The following is a 22187-nucleotide window of genomic DNA, read 5'->3' as shown; positions in this document are numbered from 1 at the left end:
GAAGCAACATCATTTAAGAAATGAAGGCTGCAAATTGAGCGCGTGTCCCTTTATACAACGGTCCTACATTGCAAATGGAAGCGCATGACGGGTAACATTTATTGAGTTCCTTAATTTGATATATCATTCCCGGTATTATTATGATCTGCCTCTGTTACTTTTCACATTTACGTCAGCAGTGAATTCTTATACCCCATGGTCAATAGCACAAAGCGAAACCAAATAAGCGGACGTGTTGGCGACGACTGTGCCAGCATAATATGAACAGAGGAATCCTGTTGGAAAGTGCAGTCTACCCTCCTGTCCGCTAGGCGGCAGTGCTTTTTCCTCTGGTCTCTTCTCATCGCTCTCAACTCCTCCCAGTCCGCAGAGCGTTGCAGGCACACACGTGGTAGCAATGGATGGTGGCAGGTTACAGTTTCATGAAATGGGGCTGGATGATCGCCTTTTAAAGGTAACGAGATGATAACCGAGTCGCAGTCACTGGGATTGTGAAGCGGCGTTTACAGTTAAACGGTATTGGTGGAGTGTTTGGTGCGGAAGAACGGCTACTCTGTGCTCGCATGCATGTGACGAAGTTGGTTAATATAATAAAGTTAACCAGACTGTAAATAAAATGTGAGGGCTTGAAATAATTAATTTAGCTTTGAATTGGGTTTATGGGCGGGCTGTATTCTAAACATTGCTTTGAACAGTCTTAGTGGAGTTTAATGTTACGTTAAAATGGCTGCTTTTGTATTATTATTGTGTGTATACTGTTACTGGAATGGTCTGACTGTGGCAGTTGTATGTGTGACATGCTATACAGATGGACTGTGCTCTGTTCTTTTTTCTGCTATGTGCTGTACAGTGCTTTGCAATGCTTTTGCATAAAAAGCACCATGTAAATGAAAAAATACATGCATATAAACAAGTTACCTAAGTTTGGATGTGGAATTTCTAAGGCCTCCCGTGTAGATAAATTGCACAGCTTTCTCTAAAATAATCTAAATATACCTAAAAAGAGAAATCCGTACCTCGCAGAGCGATTCCCAGTAAATGGTTATCTGCCCCTGTTACTTTTCAGATTTCTGTCAGCATTTTATTAGGTGTGGATAGAAGTATCCCATTGCATGGTCATTTGATCCATTCCTGGTTTTACTTTGAGTGTAAGTAACCTTGCTACAAAAAGGGTATTGCTGCTCAAGAAAGAGGGCAAAGAAGAGCGACCAGAATTATTCCAGGTTTAAAAGGCATGTCATATGCAGACAGGCTAAAAGAATTGAATCTATTCAGTCTTGAACAAAGAAGACTACTTGTAAATCTGATTCAAGCATTCAAAATTCTAAAAGGTATTGACAGTGTCGACCCAAGGGACTTTTTCAACCTGAAAAAAGAAACAAGGACCAGGGGTCACAAATGGAGATTAGATAAAGGGGCATTAAGAACAGAAAATAGGAGGCACTTTTGTGAGGGTCTGGAACCAACTCCCCAGTAATGTTGTTGAAGCCGACACCCTGAGATCCTTCAAGAAGCAGCTTGATGAGATTCTGGGATCAATAAGCTACTAACAACCAAACGAGCAAGATGGGCCGAATGGCCTCCTCTCGTTTGTAAAGTTTCGTATGTTCTTATATCTGAGCTTGTTACCTATATGCTGGGGAATGGGTGACACTGCTATTCGATAGCTATGGATCCAACCGCAACCTCTAATAGGGGAAGAACAACTACTCACCTCGAGTTGAATAATCAGGGTAAAAATGCTCGATTCGATGATGTATTTGACAATGTCTGCTGTTCTGTTTGTGAAAGTACTGTATTGTAACACTGCTGTTTGTGCATTATGTTTTAAAACTGCTTGGATTAAAAAAAAACCCCAAAAAAAACGCAATTATGAATGTTCTAATCTAAGATGTAATTTTTATGAAATGGATTGCAATGGCAATTCTATCCTTCTGAATCTGCATGCTTCACAAATACTTAGCATTTAATTCAAACAGCTGAATGCAATTCAAATATGGACATTGCTAGTTCGCTACCATATACATTTTAAACGCACAAAAAAATTACTATGTTGCTGCTTTGAAACTGATATGTGAATTGGTTGACTCCCAGTGTCAGACTGTTCAAGCTGCCCTTCACATGCTGTATGGTGGATTTAACTCTGAATCCCTGTTCCTCCCCAGGCGCTGGCTGACCTGGGCTGGGCACAGCCTACCCTGATCCAGGAGAAGGCCATCCCGCTGGCACTGGATGGGAAGGACCTCCTGGCTCGAGCCAGAACCGGTTCTGGCAAAACCGCTGCTTACGCCTTGCCAATCATCCAGCACATCCTGTCTGTCAAGCAGGTAAGAGGGCTGGGAGATGACCGGGCAGAGGGAAGGAAAGGTATTTGCGGTACCATTGCATTCATTAAAGTAGTGGAAGCAAGACTATGAGCTTAATAATGCCTCTTTTCCACTGTACAGCGAGCTGCGCTGGGGCAGTACCGAGCCCTCATGGGGCAGTTAAGGGAAACTAGAGCCTACACTTCCTCAGCGTCCCAAGGCTGTACTTTTCTCTCATCACTCTGCCCGCCATGTTTGTTGTTTTTCTTTCTGGAGTGTACTGATTGATGCAACCTAATCACAAAAATCCTTAACCCCGGCCCTGCCTCGGTTTCACGGTTTGGTTCTCACTCAGCTCGACAAATAGCCAGAGGAGAACCATCCATACCCATACCATACCGAGCCCTCATGGGTTGGATGTGCCAGTGGAGAAGGGGTATAAGACTCACTGAGCTTGTTACCTATCGGGTGTGCAATTCATGTCGCCCAACGCCTGGGACAACAAGATTTGCCGTTTTTTTCCTGCGGTTGTTCTGTTGCTAGAAAGACACTCCGGTTATATTTCTAGAGAGCCACGCAAGTTTCTGAACGCTGAATTGCAGTAGTCTAGTACTTACACAAAAACATTTTCAAAAGTGTTTCCGTCCCACCCCTATCACTTCTGATTGGCTAGCTGTGGAAAACGCTGATATTCTATTGGTTGCAAAGAAACCCAGAAATGGCTGCCAAGACAGCTTCTGGAAAGGCACAGACTAATCTTTTAAACTTATTATTTATGTTTTTTTATAAATAAATGATACAGCTTTCTTAATACATGAACCTGTCATTTAAATGCAGCAATCTAGTGAAGTTACAAAAAAAAACAAAACACCATAGCCAGTACGGTATTGGTGGATTAGAAAAAATCGTGTTGTGTAATTTATACAGTTATTTCTGAGTGTACTTTGCGGTCAGGCGTATGGGATGTTTACAGTTCAGAAGCATTTCAAGACAGGCTTTCCCTGGCGGAAAATGTAATGATTTTTTTCTTTCAATTTTTAATGCTGCTAACCTAGTTTGCCATTTACCGTGTTTACATACTGTAAGCCATAAGTATTTGCGACCAAAATATGTGCCTGTCACACCCATGAAACCTGTTTTGCCTCAGAAATGTTAAAATTTGTAATGGCTGAAACTGCTATGCAATAGGAGTTGTATTTCCATCCTTGAAGTCTTTTTAATTTATGAAGATATTTTGTAATAATGATAATAAGCAAAGTTAGTGTTACATAGCTTCTTAAGGGTGGTGTTTTGTAGTGGTGTAGTGATACAGTATGTAACAATGTGCGTGATGCTGCTGTACTTCATAATACTGATTCATAATACGCTCAAATTATTTATTTGGCAGAGTCAAAATGTAAATTTAAATACAATATAGTTTACAGTAAGTACAAATTATATTACTAAAATGCAGTAGGAAATATGGTGCAACAAGTTAGGATTACAAGAAGTTGTGTCTATAATGACAGTAGCAGTGCAATAGTGCTAGAGCATCAGCTGGGGATCAGGTAATGGTAGGAAGGGTAGATCAAGAGATCTACAAGTGCAGTCTAAACAGGTGGGTCTTTAGGAGATGGTGGAAGGCACTGAGAGACAGAACAGTCCTGAAGTTCTCCAGTAGCTGGTTCCACCACAGAGTGGCCAGGGAAGAGAAGGAGCAGGCATGGGAAGATGGAGAGTCGAGGGAAGGCATGACATGACCATTTGTACTGTAGCGGAGGAGCTGCGAGGGCGAGAGGGGGTGTAGATAGACACGAGGGTTTGGAGGTAGGAGAGGGCAGTGTGGTGGAGAGAGCTTTAGGCAAGAACAAGGGTCTTAAATTGAATGAGAGCAGAGATAGGGAGCCAGTGGAAGATGCGACGCAGAGGGGTAGCAGGAGAGTAGCGAGGTTGGGAGAGTACAAGGCAAGCAATAGAATTTTGAGTGAGCTGAAGGGGGCGGATAGCCGAAGCAGGGAGACCAGCAAGGGGAGTTCTTTTGCTCTTGCATCACAATTCGATACACCTTGAATCGTTACACCCCTACTGTTTTGTGACCCAATAAAAAAGCAGGTATATCGAGGGACGTTCTCATACTGTATAGGAGGGTCAGTTTGTAAACATTGTTGCTTTGCTGTTACCAAGCTTCTAAAACTGGGTAAGTAGGTAAAAGATTGTTTTCTGCATAAATACAAGTTAAACAGTTTTCTGGTTTGATGATAAAGGAAATCTGCTGGGGCAGCTATTTGAAGTAAGGCTGGTTACAGCAGTGCAACATGTTTTCCTATGGAAGTACTAATAGAAAGATTCTCAGTACGTTGATGTAGTGATGAGAAGCTGTATTGGATGTGTGCAGTAGTAGATGCTGTAGCTGAGCTGTGGTGTGCTTGTGTTTGTGTTGCTATGCAGGCGGTGACGGAGCAGGCAGTCCGAGCCCTCATCCTGGTCCCCAGTAAGGAGCTGGGACAGCAGGTACAGAAGATGATTCGTGAGCTGACTGCCTTCTGTGCCAGGGACGTGCGTGTGGTTGACATCTCCGGCCAGGCGGAGCTCTCCGCACAGAGGTGACATGGGGCTGTCAATAACTGTGGTATCGCTTGTAACATTCACTACTCTTTTTCTTTTTTCTAAAGAGTGGTAACCAAGTTTTTTTTAAATCCAGTGTTTTACATATTTTTTTACAATAGTAATACTATCACTGGTCACTATTCTGTTGAAAATATTTTGGTTATTTTTGCTTTTGTTATATTTCATTTAATTTAACAGTTCCTAAAATCATATATGAAGGCAACAGTTTAACCCATAACAAGAATGGATGTGTATAACACTGATGTGTATGTGGAATAGATTATGAATACATACTGAACATTAAATAACCACATTTTCACATTTCTGATGCACAGGAGAAATATGAAGCGTTTAGCATTTGGAGAATGCAATAGATGGAAAGCTGCTACATCACTGGCAGGTTTCACAGACACTGAGTAGCACTAATCCTGGGCAGCCTAATGTTATTTTAGGTAAGATTACTGCTAATCAGAGTCTGTTAAACCAGTCACAAGTGTTGTAGTTCAGTGCAGTGGTTTAGTTGCGATCAGAACACATGGCCTCCGGCTGCATTGTATTTGAAATATTGGTGTCTTCGCTATAGACTGGGGTGGTGCATCGATCCATTGTATCATTTAAGCATGTGCATTGCAGGTTGTATGCAAACAAAACAAATCGACAGTAAGATACAGGGCTGTGCTTCGGAAGTAAGTTATGCTGTTGCTGAACCGTCTGTTGCTTGGAGTTCCTTGTTTAATTAATCAATAGATTATTGTCATGCTTTTAACTCTACTTGGCACCACTCAGCAGGAAAATAAGGGAAAATATTTGTTAGAGGAGTCCTGTATATTCTGATAATTAATTGATGTAGTAGTTCACTAATTTTCAGTATGTTATCTGTAACTCAAAATATATCACTTCTGTTATTTATCTGTTACAAATAATAAGAATAATAATTACGGACATGGATCTGTTGATGCATCGCTGGTAAAAGGAGGCATTGCCCAGCCTTGCTTGACTAACCCATCTGTGTGTCGCCTCACTCTCTCCCAGGCCCATCCTGATGGAGAAGCCCGATATCGTGGTGGGCACTCCCTCCCGTGTTCTGGCTCAGCTGAGTGCTCAGAATCTGCTTCTACGCAGCTCCCTGGAGATGCTGGTCATCGACGAGGCTGACCTGGTCTTCTCTTTCGGCTTCGAGAGCGACCTCAAGAGCCTCCTCTGGTAAGGGGCTGACTCGGAGCTCTTTAATGGATGAGCTGTGGAGGAATTATATTGGGAACATCCTAAATATACTGGTGTGGTTCTATTGGAATTACAGCCTGAAGCACTGAATAATGTTACATTATTAGGAAATAGTTTGTGTCTCTTGTCATTTCATAGGTGTACATTTTGTTATATTAGATTACTTGTTCTCTCTTGTATGTGCTTCTGGACTGGAGTGTACTTTTAAGTGGAGTTATCTTTGCTAGATACACTTACTGTGTTACAGCTATTAAGACTCCTTCTGACGCTTCATCCTGTAGTTTCCTTGTGCAAGGCTCAGATGAGATCCTTTTACCTGTAATGCAGGGTGTGAATTTGTAGTGTTGTGGCTGGAGGAATGGGCTCCACCTGCTTCCAAGTGAAGAAGTGTGGAAAACAAAAACAGGGAGACCAAAAGTTACTTGTTGCGCTAATGATAGGTAAGAAACTGTATTCTGCAGTCTTGTTAGCCTCTTGCCTCATTTCCCAGCATTGAGTTGTATAGTTTTCTAATGGGTTCCCAGTGTTCAGATGTAGAGCTAGAATGGGAATGAGTTTTAATGTCTGTGTGTATCCTCATAGCCACCTGCCCAAAATCTACCAGGCTTTCCTGATGTCTGCCACGTTTAACGAAGATGTCCAGTCCCTGAAGAAGCTGGTTCTGCACAACCCGGTAAGCTGGCTGATGGGAGTTTTAGTTTCAGGGTTGGTGCCCATATAACCCATATATAGTTGCTCACTGTCCTAGAACTCTTATTATATGCTGCTTTATTATTAATGCGCAAGTTAGACTTGTTTTCTGATCATTACCTGCCTTTATTTAGTTCATTGTCAATTTCTTTGAAAAGAGGGAAAGGATTGATGTAGAGAATACCGTGACATGGTGGAGGTAAGCTGCCCATTGTGACGTCACCACTCTGAATGGAGTGTGCATTGGAATGGAATTCTGTGAGGTGTCTTGCTGTGAAGTGGCAGAGGTACGCTGCCCATTGTGACGTCACCACTCTGAATGGAGTGTGCATTGGAATGGAATTCTGTGAGGTGTCTTGCTGTGACGTGGCAGAGGTACGCTGCCCATTGTGACGTCACCTCTCTGAATGGAGTGTGCATTGGAATGGAATTCTGTGAGGTGTCTTGCTGTGACGTGGCAGAGGTACGCTGCCCATTGTGACGTCACCTCTCTGAATGGAGTGTGCATTGGAATGGAATTCTGTGAGGTGTCTTGCTGTGACGTGGCAGAGGTACGCTGCCCATTGTGACGTCACCTCTCTGAATGGAGTGTGCATTGGAATGGAATTCTGTGAGGTGTCTCGCTGTGAAGTGGCAGAGGTAAGCTGCCCATTGTGACGTCACCGCTCTGAATGGAGTGTGCATTGGAATGGAATTCTGTGAGGTGTCTCGGGTATGGTTTTTTACAAACCGGTCAACTGTGCTGATATGGGGAATACAGTACAGTAAAAACTGAAAGTAACACGGTGGTTTCGTGTATCGGGTTTCTCTGTGATATGTCGTGGAATACAGAAGGCGAAACAGCAGTGAAATGATCTTCTGTATGACACAGCCATAAGGAGTTGGTTGTTATGTGGACAGGGTGTACGGCCCCATAATCGACTGCATTTTCATGCCTTAGAACGCTGTGTATTCAACACATTTATGTTGTACACCACTCTATCCTAATGAAGATGAAGAGTAAGTGACATGCTCCACTGTGTCTTTGAACACATACACTATTCAAACCATTTCAAATGTTACCTTTCAACTCTGTACCATATGCCATATGTACACAGGTTCAGTGCCTGGCAGTTTGGATTGTACCTGCATGCTCAAAGCCAGTAAAACCCAGCATGATAAACACTCAGTATTGGAACAGCAGAACCCACAGCCTTTGAATGACTGCAAAACATGGAAAAGAAAAGCCAAGTTAAAATAATATCGAAGCTGCTTTCTCTTTAAAGTGATTGCAGCTGGCAAATAATTCTATAAATCTTACCAGTTTTGCACTGCCATTAAATACATAGGTCTGGCATGTTACAGCAAACATGTATTTTCATTTTAAAACACAATATCTGCTATTATAAAGTTCTCAGTTTGTATATCGTCTCAGGAAATCTGTTTTGCACTTCCTGGGTCACTTCAGCAGTATTTTCCATGTCACATTTTAATTTAAGTTGTATTTGTTTCATTGTATTTTGACAATATGCTTATTTTAAGACATGATAACTGGTGATACACTAGGTTAAAGAAATCTCTGTTCACAAGCCATGCTTTCCTGTAGTGTTTCACTTTTATGGAGAGTGAAATTCTCCTCCCCCGCTTTCCTGGATTTTTTTTCCTGTTATTAACCAACCAGCTGCTTTCACCCACTGTGGGGTAAAATGACAGGCAGTGCAAGGGTGACGGATTCTCAAACCCTGTCACACAGACGAGTCATGACGGCTCAGAACTGGCACTGATCTTGCATTGTGGTCTGTGTGAATTGCCTATACCGTCACAGAAGCTGCTTGTATCCTTCAAGAAGCTGCTTGATGAGATTCTGGGATCAATAAGCTATTAACAACCAAACGAGCAAGATGGGCCGAATGGCCTCCTCTCGTTTGTAAACTTTATTATGTTCTTATGTTCTTATGTCATATTTTAGCAGCCTCTGAACCACCTCGCGAGGAGGTTCAGAGAGAGCACTGAACCCTTCTCCACTCCCGTGTGAAAGTCTATGCCTGCACTGAAGCGCAGTAGTGGGCGTGGATTGAAATTTTTTGTTTTTGTTGTTGGTGTTACTCGCTTTCATTTTTTTCAAATGCAATGGCTAATCAAGAACGAGGTAGTTACGGGCTGACGAGGAGGTGAATTCACAAACAGAAGGGACTGTGCGTAAAGCTGTAATTTATTGTCGAATTGCCATTGCCATGACAATGATCTGTTGACCGACAGGTTTGAAAGTTTTATTCTCTGATCTCTGGCTGTGTCAAAGGGTTATGACGGTATTATACTGGCATAGATTGCGCAATTGCGTGCTGTGGAAAATGGGTATTTTAAATCATTTTTTTAATGTCTCCAAGACACATCAGTAGCGGCATTTTTGTGTGAAAGTGGCTTAAGAGGGTAGGGCATGGAAACAGAACTTCCTTTAACCAACGCTGCGCTTTTGAAAGATTGTCACTGTACAAGTTATAAAGTGAGACTGAGTGCAGTGTTCTTTCCTCTTCTGCTCCCTCCAGGTGACTCTGAAGCTGCAGGGCTCCCAGCTGCCAGGCAGCTCCCAGCTCACACAGTACCACATCCGCTGTGAGGAGGAGGACAAGTTCCTGCTCATCTACACCCTGCTGAAGCTGGCCTTGGTCCGGGGCAAGACCCTCATCTTCATCGAGACCATTGACCGCTGCTACCGCCTCAAGCTCTTCCTGGAGCAGTTCAGCATCCCTGCCTGCGTGCTCAACTCAGAGCTCCCTGTGCACTCCAGGTTTGTCACAGCTTTCCCACTCCAGAAACCTCCCACACTGATACCTGGCAATAACATGCTGCACTCGACGATTCTGTAAATCCCACAGATTATGGCTCAAGTAGCACATTTTCCATGAGGACAGGGCAGAAGAGCACTGTGCACAAGAGGCTGTGGAGGCAGCTGTACTGTCTGACCGTGGCTGTTTGTTGCCTTCTCTCCAGGTGCCACATCATCGGGCAGTTTAACCAGGGGTTCTACGATTACATCATTGCCACGGATGAGCAGAGTCTAGGGGACCCCCCTGCCCTGCCCGGGGGCCAGGGCAAGAAGGGCAAGAAGAAGAAAGCCCAGGGCAGCAGGTGGGTGCACTCTCATCTGTGCATTATTTCTATGGTTGCCTTCAGGTCCATCTTTTCATTTCTGGGTGTGCTTGCTTGTCAGGTAGTAGAGGGGGTGTTAGCCTTCAAAATTTCTTTAAATGAAGTTTATGTAGCCAGGGTGTTTTTTTGAAACGCTGACAAGATAGTGATTGAAGTTAAAAACAGTTTAATCAAATTCAGATAATTTCCACACCCAGGCATGCGTAGTACACAGAGGAAGTGGAGGGATTTTGAAGGGCAGCCTGACATCAGATTCCTATGTGAAAAGAAGCTGAAAAAGAAAGTAACATAAAAAAATATAAATATATTCTGGAGGCACTAGCAACCAAAACCAATTTTTTTTTAATCCAAACCTTGGTAAATCAAATGACCTATAATCTGAATCACAACCGATCCTCTGTTTCCTAATTGTGTGAAAGTGGGTAAAGCACTTACAGCTGGTCAGCCAGAGCCAGCTGAAGATTCTTCAAGCTGATCTGATGGAGACCGTCTTTCTGAATGTATCTTTGTGTGGATTGAACATGTTTTTTTCATTATTCTTTCTTCAGCGGGAAAGACAAAGAGTACAGTGTCTCGCGAGGGATCGATTTCCAGAACGTGGCTAATGTTATTAACTTCGACTTCCCCCCGACGGTAGAGTCGTACATCCACCGTGTCGGCAGGTGAGCTCTCCTCGGCTGTCCTGGTCAGTACTGCTCTACACTGTGAATTAGCTGTGATCACAGCACTGCATGCCTCCACTTACCTGGAACCCCCTGTCTGTCTCTCTTCAGGACAGCCCGTGCGGATAACCGAGGAACAGCCCTGACCTTCGTATTGCACACACAGCTCCCCATGCTGGCTGAAATAGAAGATGCCCTCACTGCAGGTTAGTCTGGGAAAGCCAGTTCCACACCTGGGGCCAGTTACAATTGTAATTTGTCATCAATTGCAATTATAGTTGTAGTTGATCTTTGGCACACCGACATAATTGCAGTTCAATTCCACACCTTTCCAAGCTTAATCATTCACATTTCCCTGTTGTGTTTTTCATTGTGCGATCATTATTCTCTTATTTTCAACCACTTTTAGTGACCCATTTGTTTGAAAAAATAAATGTTATATAGCATGTTAATTTATTTGTGCCTGTGATTATTGCTTGGTTATTTAGGAAAAATAGAGTAAATTGTAATTGAACAAAAGATCCCTTTTAGTTTTTCATTGTTTCAGTGCTGTTAAGAGTATGGAGACTGAATGAAGTGGCACGGTATTGAAACCTTCTCTCCCTTTTCAGAGAATGCAGACTGTGCCCTGAAACCCTACGAGTTTAAGATGCAGGAGATTGAGGGGTTCAGGTACAGGTGTCGGGTGAGTGAGAGGCTCAGTGTCCGCAGTGCTGCTTCATCTGTGGGTGGTTGCTGTAGATCTGGAGGCTGACCTGGTTAAACTGCTCTCTCCATAGGATGCCATGCGCTCCGTCACCAAGCAGGCTGTGAAGGAGGCCCGTCTGAAGGAGATCAAACAGGAGCTGCTCAACTCTGAGAAGCTCAAAGTGAGTCGAGCATCACCAGCATTCCTATCATTTAAAGAGCATTGCGAGACTAAGGGCGAGGCTAACTGGGAAATCTGTTATCGGCAGCCTGCAAAGTGCAGAGCAGATACAAAAATTATACTTTCACACTCCATAACTCTCAAACTACATAGGTTAGTTTTCTTTGTTAGTCATGTAAAGTTGTAAAACAAATATTCTTAATAGCTTTTCAGTGCAAATTGTTTTGCATATTTGTAGAATTTATATACCAAAACTTCTCTAAACTTGTATTATGCAGTCCTAGCCTCATATATATATATATATATATATATATATATATATATATATATATATATATATATATATATATATATATATATATATGATCCTAGATAAGCATGTTTCTGGGACTCTAATATGGCTAATATTTATTGCCTTCACATTTGGTAAACATCTATGTTCTTTGATCGTTTCAGTCAAGTACTTTTTTCTGTTCTATGTTGTATTGTTTTAATGTATGGCTGTATGAGTGATGTACACCTCACTTTGAAATAGTGGACACTCACACTCAAGCTGTACTCGCACTAACATGAGTGCAGCTGTTTTCCAGTAAACAAGGAGCTTTTCATTGCCTCCTTGATTTTCACCACTGAACATATGAATGGTACAGATCTTTTTCACATGTCCTTTTACAGATCAGAAATGACCCCAGGGGATGCTTCCCCTAAGAATCCCTTGTGTTTTCACCTCTGGAGAGATTGCATTGGAATGACCATGATCCAGTGGGGTTAGAACAGTCTTTCAGATCTGCTGTTGGAATTCGGTGGAATTCCTCAGTGTTCTTTTAAAGGCAGTGTTCTCGTTCCCAGATTTGTTTGAATGTGAGGGCCACATGTGTGAAAAGCAGGAGCTGCTCTTTAGTTCTAGTGGCCTGCCATACAGCAGGATAGATTAGCCAGTGTCTTTATAGAAGGCAGCCAGCCAGCTCCATCTAGTGATCTGCCATTTCAGAAACCAGTGTCCGTGAGCTTTGCTGATACTGGGGTTAATGACAAAGACACTGGCTGATCTGATCTTACTGTATGGCAGCAACTAGAACAGAGGAGCAGCTCCGAAACTAGCAAAGCCACTCAGACAATATGTGAACCACTAATAATGATTTCCAACATCACAACAAGGTAAGGGAACAATAAAAAAGAAAGAAATGTAACAAAACGAATAAATGTTTTATATATTATATATTCACATACAATTACATATATCTACTGTATAAAATATATTGTAATCTGGCTCCTTGACTGCTAGCCAGATAAACTGCACAGCAATCTCCTATAGAAACAGGAGAAACTGCTGGTTCATGTTTTTCTTTGGGCTTTCCTCTCCAGACGTAAAAAAAACAAAAAGAAAAAAAAAAAAAAAAAAAAAAAAGAAACACAAAAAAAAAAATAAAAAAAGAAACAAAAAAACAAAAAATAAAAAAAAACAAAAAAAAAGAACAAAAAAACAAAAAAAACAAAAAAAAAAAAAAAAAACAAAAAAAATAGAAAAAAAAAAAAAAAAAACAAAAAAAAAAAATAAAAACAGAAAAAAAAACAAAAAAAAATAAACAAAAAAAAAAAACAAAAAAAAAAAAAAATGACGATAACCCTCGAGACTTCCAGCTGCTGCGCCATGATAAAGCTCTGCACCCCGCCATTATCAAACCCCACCTGAGGAACGTTCCAGAGTATCTCAGTGAGTGTTAACAGGACTAGATAAAGCATTCATTCTGAAGCTTTTTTGGCTCAAGACCCTTTAGGCATCTTGACTGAGAAGCCCAGTGAGTCTCTAGAAATGGAGTACCTGACTTCCATTGCTAGCAAAATGTAGCTTTTGTCAAGAAACACTCAGTAGAACTCGCAGCTTCTTTTGGATGTTTTTGCTCTGAAGGGTGTAAATTAGGCAGCAGATCACACACTGGGCAATCAAGGCCAGCTTTCTTTGTAATGCAGGCAACTTGAACTCAGTATACTCTGCGTCATGTTTTTTAAATGGATTCTGATCCCTTTTGTGTGAGAGAGTGTTTTAAATTGATTCTGATCCCTTTCGTGAGAGAGGGTGTTTTAAATTGATTCTGATTTTTTTTTTGAGAGAGGGTGTTTTAAATGGATTCTGATCCCTTTCGTGAGAGTGTGTTTTAAATGGATTCTGATCCCTTTAGTCTGAGAGGGTGTTTTAAATGGATTCTGATCCCTTTAGTCTGAGTGTGCGTTTTAAATGGATTCGATCCCTTTAGTGAGAGAGGGTGTTTTAAATGGATTCTGATCCCTTTAGTGAGAGAGGGTGTTTTAAATGGATTCTGATCCCTTTAGCCTGAGAGGGTGTTTTAAATTGATTCTGATCCCTTTCGTGAGAGAGGGTGTTTTAAATTGATTCTGATTTCTTTTTTAAGAGAGGGTGTTTTAAATGAATTCTGATCCCTTTCGTGAGAGAGGGTGTTTGATTCTGATCCCTTTCGTGCGAGAGTGTGTTTTAAATGGATTCTGATCCCTTTAGTCTGAGAGGGTGTTTTAAATTGATTCTGATCCTTAGCCTGAGAGGGTGTTTTAAATGGATTCTGAACCCTTTAGTGTGAGAGGATGTTCGTTTGTACTGGTAGAGGTGCTACTGCTTTCATTGCGTTTACCTAATGCCAGCGCTCATGTAAATGAATTGATCACCCAGTCTGGGGAACATTGTTTTGCTGGGTCATTTGAGAGAGAAATTTCAGCCCCCTGAGAACATCCTGTGCCCTCCAGGGGTCTGCTTGTTAACCTTGTTCAGAAAATGCACAGAATGTCTTCTACTGTAGATCTGTCGCATTCTACATGGCAAACCCCATCGCTGCCTTGAGTCTGCACCAATTCTTACTGTAGATGTTTCACCAATTCTCACCACACTTCATCACTGCTAGCCCGTAGACGTTTCAGACTGCATTTGGCAGAATTAACAATTTCTAATGTGACTGAGGACCGTCTGTGTGCACACACTGATTACATTATGTAATACAATTTTTGTTCCTGGGTAGTAAGTGTTGTTTCCTAATTGCTTATGCCTCAAAAGTATAGAAAATGGCTATTATTCCCCACAAACTTTGCTTTTGTGACCAGGACAGTGATATTTTGAAATATCACTATTTCCAATGAGAAAACGGGAGCTTTTGTGTCTTTTCGTTCACATGAAGTCAGAAAAAAACAACATATGAATCCAAATTAACATGTATTTATACAAAGTAATACAAAAATGACTAAAAAAGATTTAGAAGTGAGTAGTTTTGAGATTTGATTATACTGTAAATTTACAGTATAATCGTAAATCTCGAAAAACTTGTTACACGGTGTTATCAAACATATCTTTCTTTCAGTTCATTTCCCCAGATACATAAATACAATTTCACTAAAGAAAAATAGCACATATTTGTTTAATTATCCCCTGTAAAGGATTCACTCAATCGTTCGTGTTTATTTAATTATCCCCTGTAAAGGGTTCGCTGAATCGCTCGTCCCCGCTCTTCAATAACATTACACTTGCACAGAACCTTTCACAGTCAGTGGTTAAAATAATCGCATCTAAAACAATTAGTCAGTATAGTTAAGCTCAGGCATTGTTATGTACACCAACTCAAATAAATACCTCTCTTAAGGTGAGACTTAAAAAAAACAAGCAAGTTTCTGAATCCCTAATGGGCTGAGGGAGTATTCTGGAGCCTGTTGCTGAACAACTATAGGTGGCTCTCCACCCTGGGTCTGAAAGCAGGTGCTGTTCTGTTGAGTGGCTGGTAAGGTATTAATAGATAAGAGATGCAGGGCCTTCACCTTGTAGCTTTGTAGACTAGGAGCAGAATCTTCAGATTGATCATTTTTATAGTAACACTAACTAAAGGGGAATAGAAATGATCAAGCGTGCAGTCGGTATGTACAATCATTCATCTGTGCAAAGTCCAAAACCCAATGTAACCCTTCCACAGTCCCTCCCACGCTGAGGGGTGTCGCCCATCCTGTAATACATAAGAGGAGGCCGAGACGACCACAGGGCATAGCCGGGGGCAGAGAAATGAAGAAGAGCTTCAAGGTGAGTTCACGAGCAGCAAAGCAAATGCAGAGCAGCAGCTTTGTGTTGCACCATAACCACCACTGATGAGCTCTAAAAATAAACACGTTCATTTAACAAGACGGATTTTAACACTGAACATTCATCACAACTTGTTGAAACATTTCTCTGCTGTTAATTAAACCCACTATTTTCCCTTTCTTGGCTTCTAGCAACAACACAAGAAGAGGAACCCTCTGAAGAGCTTCAGATACACAGGGAAGCAGGGCCAGGGGAAGAGTGGTCGAGGGGCGAAGTCCTAGACCAGTGAGAGGCAGGACTGGACTGGGGATGGGGTTAGGGATATCTTCATCAAAAGAGAAGTCAATGACTGTTTGTTTGGGGCATTGTTGGGTTCATGCCACCAAAGAATGGAGACTTGGTCTACAGAGTTTGTGTTGCCCACCTGCCTCTCATCTTTTCTGTAGGTGAGGAGAACTTTATACTCCACGCTGATGAGGGCGTTCACTTCGTAACATTGTTTGCTTAATCTCTATAGCAGTCAGCCTGAGTGTTGAAACCCAGGATTGGGTACCGGGCTGCTGCTGCTTTTTTTTCGAACTGTAGAGATTGTGTCCATTTGGGCTTTATATTACTGAGCTTCAAGCTGTGGTCTACCAAGCACACCTCCTCCTTGTCATGCCCTTTTTAAAACGTTGAGGGTCCATTTACTCTGAGACCATCTGTAGATTTGTGAATGTGTTTACAAGGGTTCTGTCATTTTTCTAAGAAGATGACTGCAGCTAGTCAAAGATCTGTGCTAGTCTGGGTGTGTGAACCCAGCTATATGTGTGTAATAGTAAAGCGCTGATTGTGTGAGGTTTCAAAGTCACTCTCACAGTTGAACTGGACTGCATCCTGCGCTACAAGTTGTGTGTTTCTGGATATCTTATACCTGGTAAGGGTGCCTCTGTGTCTAAGGAGCTCACAGTGGTTGCTTTTTGTTCCTTTTTATTATGCAAATATGTGTGTTTTATTATTTTCAATAATTAAGGTCTGGGGTAAAGATTAAAAGTGAATCTTGAAGTGAAATATCCAAGAAGGAAGGGATAAAGTGTGTTGACTAACAATGAAAGAAGATAATGTGGCACTGACTGCAAGACTTTCTCCAACAAACTGGCTACCATTAGCCGGCAGCACTGTTTACTGGGATCTGCAGCTGTGGCTAGAGGTTTTGCATCACCCTATAGAATGAACTTCTTTTACTTCATAAAGTGCAATGAAACCTGCTCAATAATGTTACATTAACATATTGAACTACATACTGCTTTGTAGTTTTGCATATTAACGAAATATGTAACATTGAAATCTAATATGAAATACTATACTATTATGGCTTCTGGTAGACTTTTACTATATCATTTTATGGTTTATTTGATTACATGATATTAAATAAAAGATCTAATTTATGTTCATATAGTTTTTTTTTTTTTGTTTATTTAATTTTAATTCTCAATCCTAAAATCCTATGTGATACAGAATATTTAGCCATAGCTGACAAGTGGTAGTTCAAAAGGGGGTACCTAAAATGATGTATTCTTGTGCTACTGTACTCCCTTGCAATTTAAATATGATGTTGCTGTTGTACATTGATAAATATAGATGTGTACTGTACCTTCACTTCCAGACTCGCTTTTAATCTTTAACCCAAACCTTTACTAATTGGAGTGTATCTGTTGTATGGCTCCCTCTTGTGGTCACTTTGGTGAAGAAACATTCCCCCGTGAGGCGTTGTTCGCTTTCTAAAACATACATTTAATCAAAATGAAATGAATACTACAAATTTCCTAGCGAACAATATATTTGACAGATATGTATAGGGGGTCATTGTAAAACCACATGAACTATAGCCTACATTTCATATTTATGATAATAATTGGAACCCTGACTTTGAAACAGAATGACTTGGATCCCTTGATATTAAATACCTTGGTGTCCCTGAATCATCTTCTCCTTTAAATAGATGTGCATTGTTTTAATAATAAAGCCATCTTCCAAGTGCAGTGGCCCCTGCCTCACTACATATCTTGGTATCCCTGAATAGGAAATGAACAGGCATGCTTTCAAGGCATCCCAGTGCAGATCATGGAGATGTGATTGATCTTGTGTATCAGCTCCCACTGTAGTCTAGTCTGTTTGTCAGATCCTTTAAGTACAATATGGCTTTCAGTATGATTTGACAACTTGTTCTTCATGGTTTTCTAGTCTGAATTGTATAGTTTGCTTTGGTAGATTGTAACTGCAAGCTTCATTGTCATCAGTTCTTCTATGGGAATCTGAGGAAAGCATTGATAAAGATATTGGAATTGGAAGATCCTTTACTGAGACCCTCTTCTGCGATGATAGAAGTTGCTTCATTACTGGGGGTTTTATATTTGATAGTGCATATAGTTTCAGTCTTGAAAGGTAATTTTGAAGAGAGCTGATTTCTACCCTAAACTATCCTGAAGGTATTCAGCAGTTACCTTTAAAGTAATTGCAGCTAGTAAAATAGTTCAGTACATCCCCTACCATCCACATTCTATATATTTTAGGTCTCAAATGAGCAGTTATGAAAGAAACACATTTTAGCAAACATTTTCATATTGAAGTGTTGCAAGATTAAAATCATCTCTATTTGCAAGATGTGCCTGGAGAGTGAAATTGGCCCTGTCAGTAACCAACCAGCTGCTTCCCCTAATGACTGACATGCTTTGCAGCCAGTAGGGTCATTCTGTGTCAATTCAACCAGCCCATGTCACCATGCGTCTTGGATTTTTATGAAACTTGGTCGGTAGTAACATAAATCTGAAGTTTTAGCTCTCAATAGTTTCTGAGATGTGGAATATCATAACTTGGGGTTTTCCACCCCGCTTTTGCCTCCCAGACGTGAAAAATCACACTTTTAAACATTTATGATGGGGCTTCACAATTTTCAATATTGTTAGCGTTTTAGCCATAGATTCCAGAAATCACATCAGAAACTCAATTTTGATACATTTCATGGCTAAGTTAAGGTCCAGAGTTCATCAATTTATTTAATTATTTTTCAGCAGTGAGGTAGTTCCACAGATGATGAAGAAAAATGAAGATGTGGCAAAGATAGTATCAAGTTTTGGGGGTTTTTTTTGTTTAAAAAATTCATTTTGGGATCTTTTATTCATGAGCTATAAAGATTTAAAAAAAAAAAAAAAAAGTTCTATTCCAATTCGGGGAAAGAAATTTGTAAGGAAAGAAAAATGTAAGTCTTTTGACAGATTGTTTATATTGTATGACTTTGGTTGTGTTTTAAATATTCCTTGAACCAATACAAACCCATTACCCCCCCCCCCCCCCCCCCCTTAAAAAGACTATTGTAACAATTCATAACTCCTAACTGAGGTGCGCCAATGAATTAAAAATGTATTTACCTGCTCTTTAACTTCACTATCATGTTTACTTCACACCAATTATTGTGCAGTTGAAGGTAGAACAATAAAGACTTTTACAATGTTAGTTCACATTTATGCAAAAACTGCAATTAACATGTACATTGGTGTCTTAAAAAAGGAAAAAAACAGCTTTATTGAATGAAAACTATTTAAGCTAGTGGAGCTTAACTAAGATTTAACTTAAAGGAATGATCCAAAGTTTTTTTCAGCTTTCTCTATTTGTGCTTTCTCAGTTTTATACTGCCTCCCAAAGTTACCAGTTAGAGTAGGACCAGGAAAACAACACAGGATGTGATCGAAAGGCACATGGCACTCATCCAGTTGAGGTGACCATGACTGCATGCCTGAGGGGTTGTGTTGGTGCATGAACTTCTCCAGCATGTGACTGTGAACACACACACCATTCTCTATCATCCATGGCAGACACATACTGTCGAGAGACTCTTACCTGCACAAGGGTGTTAGTCATCTTTTGAAAGAAAACATTTCCAATTCCTTTTACTCAGAGGCACAAACTTGTGATGGTCTTGGCAACCACCAGGTGCTGCTCAAGTATTGTTGAGTGTTTCTTAATTAACTTCAGTGGAAATGCAAAAGAATTTCACTGCCGTGATGTGTTTCTCAGCCCATGTGTAGTTGATGGTGAATTAGTATTTGTTTTAAAGCAGTAGCTTGCAAGCTGGCACTGCTACACGTCGTTTTACTGTTCCAGGCGTGCCGTCTCGGGCTCCTTGTGGTGGCAGATGTTTGGCAGATGTTTTTTAGGTTCTTGCTGTTCTTGTATTGTGCAGCTGCTCTATTACTGAAGTAGTAGACACGACTTGCAGAAGGGAAGTTTGACTTCAGGTACTGTATTACTGTGGTAGTGAAACTGCTGTAGCTGCTTCAGGATCCAATTCATTGCTCACTACACACAGGCTAAGGCAATGAAGTTCATTTTCTTCTCTGTGGCAGTACACTGTAAATGGATGGTGTTGCTTGGGGCGTCTCTCAGTGGAAGCCCTGTACTGCGTCTTGACAGATAAGTTAATACTTTTCTGTAAAATCTAGCAGGACAATGAGATGACTTCCAGGAAGTGGTATCTTCAAGTTTTTGCGATATGCAGCTTGAGCTTTGGCAATAAAGTGGTGCTGAGCTGCCTTGTCCACTGCAGCACAAGCAATGCTGATGAGTTCAAACAGTGTCTGACAGGCTCTTGGTTTGGTCTCTGCATCATGAGTCCACTGCTTGTATTGGATGATGTCTTCATCCACCTCAGCTTCTTCAAAGAGCCCCTGCAAACAGGCTGACAGATTCTCTACCCCAGGGCATTCAAGGCAGAGATGGATCATGCACTGTCTTCTCTATGTGGAGCATGCCAGTTGCAGGAATAGTTCCTAGTTTAGCTGGAAGTGCTGAAACCAGTAGCCTTTTGATTTTGATGACTCTTACATATGCAAACGCTGTGCATGCCACTTGCATCCACAGTCAAGCACCTGGGCGGTCGCAGCTTTGAAAATCCAACCCCAAACATTGGAGCAACATAACTTAGAATGATTGCTAACACCAAAGACAGGGAAATGTAAACAAAAACCAAACCTGGTACTGTAAGAAAACACTTCAAGGTGCGTGCTCTTTAACCTACTTACAAATGTGATTTACAAAGGCGAAATGAAGTGTCAGGGCATGAGAACACAAATGCAGAGAAACAACACAAGTTGAGAAGTAGTATTGAGCAAAACAACTGACTGGAATGAGAACCTGAAAGGGAATGCATCTGGATACCGTCTCTCATTCTTTGCAAGTTAGTCCATTGTTTTTCTACCTTGTCCCCTTTGTAACTACTGCATTACATGTTCACATGGCTAGTGCTTGGGTTCTAGGCTGTGCTTGTATTGTAACATGGTTTTGGTCGGTTGCTCTGTATGGTTAATAAATGAACACTGTCAACCCCTGACAGTTTCACGTTTATCACTACAAGATGTTTTGTTGAGTTGCTTACTAATTAAAAGTAGATAAAATACTATTCTTGTCAGCAAGCCCTGGACTGAGCTTATATGGTCTTCTCTCTACCAATGACTCTGCTTTGTGGCTTTAAACTTGTTTCCACTGCAGATTTATGCATTCTTTGAGCTTTTGTTTAGTGGTATTTTAAATGTTGGACATTCCAGCAAAATGAAGAGGGACGATTTTACACACTTTGTTCACTCAAATGTTTATGTTTACACACTTTATTCACACACACTTTTATATTACATAAGACTTGGAAGCAGTTTGTTCTCTCAAAGGCACAATTATATTCTCAATGTTTTAGAACATTACAGCTTAAACAGAGCCAATAAAAGTAGTGTTAACACTCACAACATTGTCATTTTCAGTAAATGGTGTCTTTTACCCTTTTTCTTAACTTTTTTCAATCCAGGGAAGTAACATGTGGGCAGTATTTTACCAACAACAGTTATAACCAACTACTGAGCTTAAACGCGCTATACCAGGGGTTCTCAATCTTTTTGCTTCTGAGGCCCCCCATACATATATACAGTGTGTGTGTGTGTGTGTGTGTGTGTGTATATATATATATATATACACACACACACACACACACACAGTGGATTCAGAAGTATTCACCCCCTACCAATAATGTCGCATTTTGTTGAATTACAAATAATGTATGCACAGTTTTTCAAACAAACTTTTTTTTTTTTGATGAAATTTGCTGGTTGCATAAGTATTCAGCCCCTTAAGTCAGTACTTGGTAGAAGAACCTTTTGCAGCAATTACTGCCAGGAGTCTTTTTGGACAGGTCACTACTAGCTTTGCACAGTAGGATTGTGAAATTTTTGCCCATTCTTCATGGGAAAATTGCTCCAGCTCTGATAAGTTTGTTGGTGATTGTTGATGGACTGCAATCTTCAAGTCTTGCCATAAATTTTCAATTGGATTCAAGTCAGGACTTTGATTGGGCCACTCAAGAACATCAATTATCTTCTTGTTCAACCACTCCAGTGTGGCTTTGGCTTTGTGCTTCGGGTCATTGTCCTGCTGAAATGTGAATTTCTTCCCTAATTTCAGAGTCTTGGCTGACTCAAACAGGTTTTCCTCAAGGATTTGGCTGTACTTTGCATCATCCATTCTCGCGTCTATCCTGACAAGCTTCCCAGTCCCTGCTGAAGAGAAGCATCCCCATAGCATGATGCTGCCACCACTGTGCTTGACAGCTGGGATGGTGCTGACTGGGTGATGTG

The 22187-nt window shown here is 40.9% G+C and overlaps 1 protein-coding gene across 2 annotated transcripts; it reads left to right on the top strand.

Moving 5' to 3' along the window:
- The first annotated feature begins 350 nt into the window (after positions 1–350).
- ddx56 (DEAD (Asp-Glu-Ala-Asp) box helicase 56) lies at positions 351–16909 on the top strand. Of its 2 annotated transcripts, XM_041233634.1 has the most exons (15): positions 351–454; positions 2166–2327; positions 4734–4888; positions 5925–6095; positions 6699–6789; positions 9332–9573; positions 9777–9914; positions 10484–10597; positions 10709–10803; positions 11209–11282; positions 11377–11470; positions 12243–12250; positions 13086–13179; positions 15431–15534; positions 15726–16909. In XM_041233634.1, exons 1-15 carry the CDS (start codon positions 398–400, stop codon positions 15813–15815), a joined length of 1689 nt encoding a protein of 562 aa, XP_041089568.1. In that variant the 5' UTR covers positions 351–397; the 3' UTR covers positions 15816–16909. The 2 variants fall into 2 exon arrangements, with proteins under 2 accessions (XP_041089568.1, XP_041089567.1); XM_041233633.1 differs by lacking the exons at positions 13086–13179; positions 15431–15534; positions 15726–16909 and having other exon boundaries at positions 11377–11466; positions 12141–12829.
- The last annotated feature ends 5278 nt before the right edge of the window (positions 16910–22187 follow it).

This window comes from Polyodon spathula, chromosome 31, assembly GCF_017654505.1.
Source record: "Polyodon spathula isolate WHYD16114869_AA chromosome 31, ASM1765450v1, whole genome shotgun sequence".
In the NCBI taxonomy this organism is placed as follows: Eukaryota; Metazoa; Chordata; class Actinopteri; order Acipenseriformes; family Polyodontidae; genus Polyodon; species Polyodon spathula.
This window is presented reverse-complemented; position numbering and strand designations above follow the sequence as displayed.